Genomic DNA, 10,790 nt, shown 5'->3' with positions numbered 1-10,790 from the left:
GCTTCCTCGGGATCCTCTTCGTCTTGATCGGGGGTGACACTGGGTGTGTCGACTTCCTTCAGAGCAGCATCCTGACGAAGCATATATGAGGATGGGATGTGTCCAAAGTCCAGTACGTACAACATCGAACGAGTCCCATTTCTTGTATCCCTTGTCATACACGTGTTGGGATGGCGCCTTCGTCGGCTTGCTTGGGGTGTCGATGGTGGCATTCAGCGGGTGCTGGATGGACACTGAGCCGTCGGACCCGCGCACACTCATGGCCACTGCACGGCGGACTGGCGCGGCGGATCGTTTGGATCCTTGGAGCTGTTGCTCCTTCTTGGCCATGGACTTCTCCCATGCGCTCATGTCTGAAAAGTAATCCTGCAAGTACGAGGCATTCTCACGGATCTGGCGCTGCACAGCCAAGCTTTCCATGATGTGTGTTGGAGTTGGCGCAATAATGTCGAGCAAGAACGACTGCTTGGAAAAATATCGAAATACCGGATAAGGTTTTTCGAACAGGCAATTATCCGTACAAACAAAAGCTCAAACCCCGAACCCCCGCCAACTCTGGTCGGAGTTTCGGGGTGTTCCTACAATGACTACCAATGAGTAGGCTATCATTACTACTTATTGACGTTCTTGGTCGCAATGCGGCTGACGATGGCATCGCTGAGCGTGGTCACTTGCAGCTCCAGGTCCTGAATCTTGTAGTGCTTCTTCAACACTTGGATGTGTTCGGGAGTCAAGTGGGCGTGGTTTTCGATGGAAGTCACAGGTTTCAGCACGCCATCAATGCCGACTGTGTCGAGGGCGGTAGCATCGTCGAACACGCACACAAGGACCTGGGTGGCTTGGTTGCTGATGCCGAAGCGGCGGAGCGAATCTGTGACGTTGCGCGTCCCTGACAGATTGAAGACAAGTTCCGAGTGGAGCGAGTTCGTGGTCATCGAGTGGTTTTGCACCGAGAGGAGCGCGCGAGACGCGGCGGCGTGGATTTGGAACAGGCTCACGACCTACCATCGAGGGATGAATCGAGTGGGGAGAGGAGGTTGGGTACCGTGTCTGCGTTAATGAGGGCGACGTTGAGTTCGTTGGACAGGATCTTGTGCAGCAGTGACGCACTGTTCTTCACGTCGGTGTAGTACGCCACATGCAGCGTCCTGCCGCCAAACAGCTCGTACACATGGGATGAGGTCGTCATCGGTGGTGCGTGGAAAAGCAATATCCGGATATAAGGTGTATCCGGATATCGCTCCTATTATATATTTGTGCCGTCAAGCATATATATTTCAAATATATTTTCTGAATATATATATATATATATCTATACGGTTGATTTCTTTCGAGTATCCAAGGCGGTGCCGCGTCTTTGTCCCTAGATGGGTGGGAGGCCAGCGATCTTTCTTAACTCTTCAAAGATCATGAGCGTGATCATGGTGTGCGGACCGAGGCGCATCCAGTTGGGGAACCAGCCCTTGTACAGTCCCGCGATTCCTTCGCTCCGTACGATCTTCTGGAATGCATCCACAGACCCAGAGTACACTTGCGTCGACTGATGCATGATGCGAGTCTTGATCACGTCGACTACACATATCAAACCCCGAGATGATGTGTATGTAGAATGACTATGTACCTGGAGAGGTGACGGTCGCCGCCATAAACCCCGCAAACATGCTACAGATGAAGTGCAGCAGCACGCCTTCTTCGAGCACGTCGTGGTTGATGAGCAGGTGCTTGGAGTGGTCGTAGCTAGGGATCTGGGTCGCGGTGAGCAGTGCCGCTCGCTTCACAGTCGGCCCGACCCCTTTCCATAGACCCCGGGTCCCTTCATGCGTCCAGATATCGACGAACGCTTGACGGGTCGATGCATACCGAGTGCCTTCCCCTTGCATGCGCACTTTGACCAGGTCGGTGGGGTTCGCCAACGCACTGCCGAACGCGCCCGTGATCGCTCCGGCCGTGATTTTCTGCACACAATCTTGAGTCAAGGTCGAACGATTGAACGACGTACCGTGTAGAGCGGAGTCGTGGACGGGTCGGTCGCGCCAAGGAGCTCCTTCACTGGCTCGTACGCTCCCAGACGAATGCCAGAGTAGAACCCATCCCGCATCAGAGATGCAGTGAGTCCTTTGTAGAACCCCCTCCATCCTTCCGAGCGTAATATGGTATGGCCGCCAGCGACGAACCCGCCATACCGCCTCGGAGCATGGGGAGGCAATTCTCCTTCTAGCTGCATGCGCGTCTTTAGAACGTCTATGGGGTTCGTGATGAACGCCGCACTCAAGTTGGAGCAACCGGCAAGGATGAACTTGACGCCGACGCCTGGTGGTGCCGCCGCCGCCGTTGTCGTCTGGACGTGATACGGACTGGCGGCAGTGGTCGCCATGGCGATCAAAGAATTATGCACACTTTCAAAATGTCATTCAATAAAGCTGGTTTATTGTTCACTGGTTCTTCGTATGCAAACTTTAAATTAATTTCCACGGCCCCTCAACCTCAACCAAATCCAGATAGTCCTTTCCAATATATAGTGTTCGTACACACTATTTACCTGTAGAACGTTATTTCCAAGAGGTAACTGTTTCGGAGTTTTGGGGTTTGTTATCTCTGTTGTTAACAGTAAACCAAACGTTTCGGGGTTTCGGGGTTCTGCAAATAGAACCCCTGGAACGAGTAATAACTGCAATGAATTCAATCTGGTTAGTTGTTACTAGTAGATGATTATTCCTCGCCCTCGAGTATATCTACTGTATATATACGCAAACATGTACAGATATAAACACACTCTCCCACTTAATGCATCAGCGCAACATAGCCTTCCTCGACGTCCACCGTAGACGCTTGTTGGCGGCGCTTGCCCATCACGACCACCGCGACCACGACCACCACCGTCATCATCGTGACCGTTCCCAGCGCCACCGACGACTTGCCCTTGCCCAGGTATTCCAGCGAAGCTGTTGGGGGGGTTGCTTTGCTCACCGTGAACGACTTGACGTTCGTGTTCAGGGTCGGGTTGTCGGCCGTGAACTTGGCATACCCGCCGTTGGTGTCAACAATCTCCAGTTGAAACCCCTGCTGTAGGTGAAATGAGCCCACAAACCCGTCGAGAAACACGGCCGCATCCACCAACTGCGCGCCAGCGGTCGCCCCGTACACCGGCCCGGGGTAGTCGTAGTTGGGCTGCTGAAACAGCTGCACAGCATTCGTAGGCGACGTCTTCTGGAGCACCACAGCGACGATGCGGTCGTCCCAGTCGTTCTGAAGCAAACTCTTGACGTCTCCGATCCACGTGCTGGTCTTGCCGTCCTTGTCAATCCCCACCAACTCGTACCCCTTGGCGATCGTAAAAGCTGACACTTGGCCTTGTAGCCCTACCCGCACAGCCGTTTTACCATATCCCACGTTTTGCGGCGGTTGGTCGGGCTGCGAGCCGTACTCGACTTGAATGTACAGTGTCGCCACAACTGCATTGCACCACTTGGTGTGCGTGCCATCCACGGCTCCGCATGTGAACTGGGGCTCCAGCGACGCCGCGTTGCAGCAAGTCAAGTCAATCGGGGGGGTCGACAGAACCGTCTTCTTGGCCGAGTCGTCTGCAAACACGAGCGACCCGCCACATGCTTGGAAAGGCGCCGGCTGCCACGTGGCGGATTTCCAGGTGGTTTTGTCGCATGTGTCCTTGATGAACCGGCCCTGGTCGGACGGTTGGCCCACGTTGAAGCGCGGGACGTCGCAGTTTTGGACCTTGAGCTCGTCGGTGGCGACGGGCGACAGCGTATTCGTCAGCGTCGACGCGACCGACTGAAACTTGAGCTCGCAAAGCGCTTTGAACCGGGTGATGTCGATGTTTTCCAGCTGGATGGCAAAGTCTGTCGACGTTGCTTCTTGCGCCACTGTGGAGGTGGCGGTGCTGATCCACGGATCCGACGCCCCCGTCGTGTCCGTGTATTGCCACGAGCAGGTCAACCCAAGCAGCTTCCACTTGATCAGCACTTCGACGTCGGTAGTGCTGGACAACAACATGGTGGGCTGGTCGCCGACGACGACGACGGGGCTGCTGACGTTATCCTGGTCTACCGGTGGGCTGCCAGCAGCCACTTCACTGGCTTCAATAAACGGATTCTCGCCGAGGACTTCGGTGGTTTGGTCTTGACCGTGGGGGGTATAGTCTTTCAGTCCATCGGAGAGGGGGGTGGTGATGGTTGTCCCTTCTTGGTCAAAGTCCAAATACATCACGGCGGGCGTCGGCGGATTCTCGTTCACTTTGAAAGGGGTTTTCGTTGGGTCGTAGCTAAACTGAACAACTCCAAAATCGGCATCTTGCACGTTGCACCCCTTATCGCGACTTGCAAAGAGGCTGTTGAGCCAATCCGTTACATAGAGCTGTTCTTGGCGATGCACGTACGCCGTCCACGTCACGGCCGCCTGGACCTTGCCACAAGCCGTGAACGCTTCAAATGTCCATTTTGTCTGGAACTGCGTTAAGATGAGGACTGTGTCGGGAGCTACAAGCTGGGGGGTGCCATCTTCCCCAGTCTTGACGGTCCAATACACAATCTCGTCGACGTTTCGCTTGGCAGGGGGGGATGTGGGGGGAGTAGTCGGCGGCAGCGTAAAGAGCCCCGCGACCGCTTCGTCGTCCGCGATCGTGGCGGAGAACGTAAACAGGTCCACCAACTTGACGTTAAAGTTGCAGAACGCATTGTATTTGGCCGTCTGGTCGGCCGTGGGGTTGACAGGGAGCACGCACTGCGAGTCGAAATGCAGCTCGTTGTAGGTGCTCTCGTACGGCGACTTGTACGGGGCACTCAACACTGTCGCAGGGTCTTGAATCAGTCCCCCAAACGACGACTTGGAGTCTGGGCCCACCTTGAGCTTGACGCTGACACTTTTGACCAGCGAGTCCCCCGACGGGAACGTGAGGGTCTGGTCATACTCGCACTTTTCCGTAGCGTCCCCCACACAGGTTTTGCGACTGGCCGCGAGGGGCGTTGGTGGCGGCGCGTCGCACGTGTATTCTGTGAACCACTCCTTGAGCTCTGCCCCTAGTGCACACGAGCGTTGGCATGTCTGGAACGCGGGCTTGGTAGCATCGCCCCCCAGGGGGTTTATCTTGAGCGCAGTCCACTCGGCGTCCGAGAAGGGCTTGGACATGCACGATTTCCACTGGGCTTGAAGGGCGGTCTTGGCGGCGTTCACGGTGGCGACAGCGTCGAACGATTTGTCCTCCACTTTGGATGGAGTTCCGTCAGTGGTCCCGGTTTTCTCGGTCAAGTACACCGTATCGCAGCGGAGGTCGCTGCATCCGTTGTTGGTCGCGCTGGACTGGTACAGTAGCAGCTTGTCCACAGCTTCGTTATACGCGTTCACCGTGTCCTTGCTGAACACTTGGCTCGTGTCGTTGTCTACAGGGGCCGTTTTCACGGGGCATTTGGCCTTATCCCCCTTGGGGCGATACAAATCGTTCACAGCCACGCACGTTGCACACTCTTTCGACACTTTTGCACCAAAGTCGAACGCGTTGACGACGATGTTGTACGTGCCGCGCTTGTTTGGAATGGCCTTGTACAGGATCGACGGGCCGTCCGTTTCAAATGTCTTGTAATCGACGGGGTCGGGCGAGACCTTGACAAACGTGTTGGTGTCTCCTACATCGTACGAGACGTCCACATCCACGCGGGGCTTGTCGGCCGCCGACGGGGTCCACGGGGTATTGAGGTCGTAGTTGAAACTGCTGCGCGGGTACGGATAATACACACTCGCCTTGTCGGCAAAAAAGTTGGGAAAACACTTGTCCGCCGTTTCAACGAACTTATCCCCCGTCGGCTGCATCGGGTCCGCCGGTGCCAGCGACGTTTCGACCGTCAAGTCGTACTTGAACTGGTTGGTGTCGCCACTAGCCCGCCACTTGCACACTTCGTACGTGTCTTCGCGCACAAGGGAAGGAGTTGTGTCTTCCGACGACGCCGGCAGCAGGTCCCGGGGAGTCGTGTCAGGGGACAAGTTGTACTTGGTCATCCACTCGATGCGGGCATGGACGACCCCCGCCAGTCCAGCTGACAGGACGAAGCGATGCATTTTTCACACTACTACTCTTGCCAAAGCAAATGCAAAAGTGCCGTGTTCACAACTTGATAGGCGCGGCGCTTCGCAGCACTCATGTTTGATTGGCTCCAAACTAACTCAAGATCGGACCTGATTGGTCACGCCAAACGTCGCCACCAAACGTCGCGACGACGTAACTGCCGCTGACTGCCGAAACCCCAAAACCCCCGAAACCCCGAAACTCTATTAACGTGCAGCTCGCGTAGTAACTAGACGCTTGTTACTAGTACATAACGTTAGTCGTCGTGGTTGCATTCACTCGAGAATGCCAAGGCATGAAGTGGACATAGTATATACGTACATATGAGCACAGTTCCGTGCCACGATGCATGATTGGTAGAAAACTATCACTCTGAAATTTTCAGTCAATCAGATGCAATTTTTGACAGATAACTGGATAAAATCAAGTGGCTCGGAACTGTTTTCAGACTATCGATATTTCCACTCTTTTACTACTACTTCATTCATCAGATTTTGTAGGCCAGATATACAACAATCAAGAGAGACGTAGGACAGCTGGCCTACATTTTCGCATTTACCAAAACTTCATGACCATACAATAACTCATATAACGGGTCAAGTAGCGAACGTTTTGCGAAATCGTAGGCCACGCATCCTACTCCATATTGCACGCCTATAATTGGCTGAAATATACATGACCTCAAGACATGATCACCGCGATGCTTGCACTGCATCTTTGGCGAGGTTAATGGTCGCCATGTTAAAGCAAGTAAGCGGAGAGAAGTTGTTTCTTTGGCGAATCATTTGCACTGCGCTACTGGTGCAGTCTATTGGTTTACGCTGATTTCCTATTCATTTTTGTGGCTCATTCGCTCTGAAAAATGCTAACGCTATGCTTGCAAGGGGTCAATGCGTTGTGAAATGACTACAGACGTCACACGACCTGCGAGCTACAGTAGTGTAGTCCCTGGCTGGGATGAGGCGGCATACATATTATGAAACATAGAACCCATCAATCCAATAAATGCGACTTTGGCATGCATACATATCACCGTCCGCCTCAACTGGGCACTCGTGTCGCATGCGGTTGCGTCTCGAATATCTCGACGACAATGACCTCACGTGGCACCAACGCTGCCTCTTGTCTCGTGCCACAAACGCGAGCACTGCACGCACCGCCAACAGGAGTTGTTTTGAGAATAAGGTCCTGTATGCATTTCACAGCAGAACTACTAAGTCCGTACATGGCCCCGAATGCAGCTCATCACTTTGCACGCACACACAGAGGTACTTCACAAGCATCGCATTTCGCGGCCCGCACCTAATGCTATGGTGCGTAAGTATACCAAGCCAAACCAACTTGAAGCAATTTGTAGGGTTTTTCGTGATTTTACCCAATCAAATGCAGCAGGCCACCTGGCCTACGATTTCCGATGACAATACATTCATCAGATTTTGTAGGCCAGATATACAACAATCAAGAGAGACGTAGGACAGCTGGCCTACATTTTCGCATTTACCAAAACTTCATGACCATACAATAACTCATATAACGGGTCAAGTAGCGAACGGTTTTGCGAAATCGTAGGCCACGCATCCTACTCCATATTGCACGCCTATAATTGGCTGAAATATACATGACCTCAAGACATGATCACCGCGATGCTTGCACTGCATCTTTGGCGAGGTTAATGGTCGCCATGTTAAAGCAAGTAAGCGGAGAGAAGTTGTTTCTTTGGCGAATCATTTGCACTGCGCTACTGGTGCAGTCTATTGGTTTACGCTGATTTCCTATTCATTTTTGTGGCTCATTCGCTCTGAAAAATGCTAACGCTATGCTTGCAAGGGGTCAATGCGTTGTGAAATGACTACAGACGTCACACGACCTGCGAGCTACAGTAGTGTAGTCCCTGGCTGGGATGAGGCGGCATACATATTATGAAACATAGAACCCATCAATCCAATAAATGCGACTTTGGCATGCATACATATCACCGTCCGCCTCAACTGGGCACTCGTGTCGCATGCGGTTGCGTCTCGAATATCTCGACGACAATGACCTCACGTGGCACCAACGCTGCCTCTTGTCTCGTGCCACAAACGCGAGCACTGCACGCACCGCCAACAGGAGTTGTTTTGAGAATAAGGTCCTGTATGCATTTCACAGCAGAACTACTAAGTCCGTACATGGCCCCGAATGCAGCTCATCACTTTGCACGCACACACAGAGGTACTTCACAAGCATCGCATTTCGCGGCCCGCACCTAATGCTATGGTGCGTAAGTATACCAAGCCAAACCAACTTGAAGCAATTTGTAGGGTTTTTCGTGATTTTACCCAATCAAATGCAGCAGGCCACCTGGCCTACGATTTCCGATGACAATACATTTTCTTCCATCAACACGAATACGAATTTCGACATGATTTACAGTTGAGTTCTACGAACTGCATTAATTCTCCTCTTTAAGAAACACTATTATAATAGCAATTTGGAGTAAAGGAACCCCTCCATCGAAGGGTCCCAAAAAGTGTCATGGAACTGCGCCCATACGTATAAGTAGGTAGTTGTACTGTATATACAAATCATTGGGCCACGTGGTGGATTCATCAAACTGAAACTCTGACATGACGGGGTAATGGTCCGAGAGGTCTGTAATCAACTCTATTCCGTTGGTATGAAACCATCTTTGCGACGCTTTCAGAGGCAGCACTGGCGACCAGCTGGCCGAGGGCTGACTATGTCTCGTGGATGCCATAACATAATCTCTAGCCTTTCGACCTTTCCGCCGCTGCTCATCCCGGACGACGCCAGTACGTTCGTGACCGGATCAAAGCTAAAGTGTGGCGCCTCGGGCACCGTCGACGGCGTCTCCACTTGAAGGGTAGCTGCCATCCAGTCGAATTCCGCACTTCGTTTACCAAACTGGTCAATATTGACGTCCCCAGCCACCAGCACCGCTTCGTCTGGGGGAAGTTCCTCCGGGTGTATCCACGCAGCGAGCAGTTGAATATGCTTGGCTCGACAGATCATAGCAGCTTTGTGGGCCCACGCTTGGGCATGGGTCGCAAAGATGTGCACGACTTGGCCATATTTGAGCATCTGGACGTACACTGCCACCTTGTCCACCATGTTTTCGTCGGCAATGGCCACCGATCCATACAATTAAGTATCGCACCATACTAGCGGGAATTTGCTCATCAAAACACGCCCGAGTTGAACAGCTTGAGCTTGGTCTTCCCGACCGCGACGAGGGGCAGTGTATTGTCTCCCGCTTCTTCTTGGCTTTCGGCTACGGGACCTTCGTCAAGGCAGCAAATATACACACTGATTGTAGTGAGGTTAAACACGCCACGAGGCGCCTACTGACTACCATTCACTAAAGTACTAAGTACCTCCACTAAGGTATCGGAACCTTTGACACGCCACACACACAGAGTGTGTGTGTTTGCAATGGGTCAAGCTAACGCGCGACCCAATTGCTCTGCACGCTGCAGAACAGTTCCCCTCCTACGGAAAGTCCAGTGTCTTTGTGAGGGCGGCCACGGCAGGGTCTTCCTTGTTCGCCGCCACCCACTTGCGAAATACGACTGGAATGTCGTCCAGCAAATTCGCCGCAGGTTCCCAGGACGATTCTTCTTCGTCAAGTCCAAGCCACTTCAAAACTTGGTGTTGGCCATCCACGCAGCTCGCTTCGTCCAGTCGCTCCACATGAAATCCGCCATCGCCAAACGCGATCTGTGCCTCGAGGTCTTCAGTCACCTCTCTACCACCTTCGTGGTACATCTTCAGTCGGCACGCATGATGGACCGTGACTTCATACGATGGCACCAGCTGCTGAGTCTCCATCACATGGTCTGTGATGACTCTGGTCACTTGGCAGGGTCCGCGCCAATGCACGGCCAATTTTGTCGGACGGTTGACGACCGATCCGACAAGCACAAAATCGCCGACCGAAAAACCCCCAAACTTGACTTGGGATTTTCGGTCGCGGCGTCCACGCGCTTGCTGACGCAACTTGTCGCTTCACACCGCCACGTTGCGGTGCATTTCTACTAGCGCCACTTGGAGGTCCGTCACATGTTTCTGACGGGCGGCGCCAAGCCAGTCCGCGACGTAAACTTCCTTGGACGTCGGGTGGACAAATCCTGCCAGCGGGGTCTTGGCTGGCAGGCCGGTAAACGCTGTCACAGGCGCAATTCCTCCCAGCCGGTCCGCCGGCTGATGGTTGAAGGCGCCTTGAACGAGGGGCAACACATGTGGCCATTCGTCCGCGTTCAGCTTCATTTCGCTGAGCAGCGCCTTCACGGTGCGCAGCACTAGTCGGTTGACTACTTCCACAGTCCCGTTCGCCCAAGGACTGTAGGCTGTCATGATATGATGGTGGGCACCCACCAACTTCCGCACCTTCTCGATCACTTCGTTCTTGAAGTGAGAACCGCCATCTGATACCCATGTGTCAACGCAGCCGAACGTGGTAAACCACGTCATCAGGCACTGAGCGGTCGCGGTGGCGTCAGCGGACTCTGCCGCAAACAGCTGCACAAAGCAACTCATGTCGTCCTTCACGACCAGCACTTTTTTTTGGCCAGACTTGGCCATGGGCATCGACAACCAGTCGAAATGGATGAGCTCGTTCGGCTTCTCTGCGTGAAGCGCCGAACCCAATGGACGGGGAACCATTTCTCCGTCAATGCACAGGCAGTGCAAACAGGCACGCACGAACGCTTCGACGTCC

The 10,790-nt window shown here is 53.4% G+C and overlaps 5 protein-coding genes across 6 annotated transcripts; all 5 read right to left on the bottom strand.

Annotated features, from left to right (window-relative positions):
* Positions 1 to 58: 58 nt before the first annotated feature.
* Positions 59 to 420, bottom strand: H257_18291 (hypothetical protein; the record flags this gene model as incomplete). Its single annotated transcript, XM_009847322.1, has 2 exons — positions 59 to 71; positions 131 to 420. 2 exons carry the CDS (start codon positions 418 to 420, stop codon positions 59 to 61), a joined length of 303 nt encoding a protein of 100 aa, XP_009845624.1.
* Positions 421 to 490: 70 nt separating this feature from the next.
* H257_18290 (hypothetical protein) lies at positions 491 to 1,210 on the bottom strand. Its single transcript, XM_009847321.1, has 2 exons — positions 1,046 to 1,210; positions 491 to 1,001 (listed from the first exon to the last, which is right to left on the bottom strand). The coding sequence occupies exons 1-2, from the start codon at positions 1,187 to 1,189 to the stop codon at positions 612 to 614; spliced, it is 534 nt and encodes a 177-aa protein (XP_009845623.1). The 5' UTR covers positions 1,190 to 1,210; the 3' UTR covers positions 491 to 611.
* A 51-nt stretch (positions 1,211 to 1,261) lies between these two features.
* Positions 1,262 to 2,389, bottom strand: H257_18289. Of its 2 annotated transcripts, XM_009847319.1 has the most exons (3): positions 2,000 to 2,389; positions 1,622 to 1,955; positions 1,262 to 1,572 (listed from the first exon to the last, which is right to left on the bottom strand). In XM_009847319.1, exons 1-3 carry the CDS (start codon positions 2,372 to 2,374, stop codon positions 1,364 to 1,366), a joined length of 918 nt encoding a protein of 305 aa, XP_009845621.1. In that variant the 5' UTR covers positions 2,375 to 2,389; the 3' UTR covers positions 1,262 to 1,363. The 2 variants fall into 2 exon arrangements, with proteins under 2 accessions (XP_009845621.1, XP_009845622.1); XM_009847320.1 differs by having other exon boundaries at positions 1,262 to 1,955.
* Positions 2,390 to 2,659: 270 nt separating this feature from the next.
* H257_18288 (hypothetical protein) lies at positions 2,660 to 6,104 on the bottom strand. The gene has a single exon (XM_009847318.1). The coding sequence runs from the start codon at positions 6,064 to 6,066 to the stop codon at positions 2,782 to 2,784; it is 3,285 nt and encodes a 1,094-aa protein (XP_009845620.1). The 5' UTR covers positions 6,067 to 6,104; the 3' UTR covers positions 2,660 to 2,781.
* Positions 6,105 to 8,752: 2,648 nt separating this feature from the next.
* On the bottom strand, positions 8,753 to 9,184 carry H257_18287 (hypothetical protein; the record flags this gene model as incomplete). The annotated part of the gene is made up of 1 exon (XM_009847317.1): positions 8,753 to 9,184. One exon carries the CDS (start codon positions 9,182 to 9,184, stop codon positions 8,753 to 8,755), a length of 432 nt encoding a protein of 143 aa, XP_009845619.1.
* Between the last annotated feature and the right edge of the window lie 1,606 nt (positions 9,185 to 10,790).

This window comes from Aphanomyces astaci (assembly GCF_000520075.1).
Source record: "Aphanomyces astaci strain APO3 unplaced genomic scaffold supercont1.152, whole genome shotgun sequence".
Taxonomy (NCBI): domain Eukaryota; phylum Oomycota; class Saprolegniomycetes; order Saprolegniales; family Verrucalvaceae; genus Aphanomyces; species Aphanomyces astaci.
The sequence above is the reverse complement of the archived record's forward strand: the minus strand, read 5'-3'. Positions and strand labels throughout refer to the sequence as shown.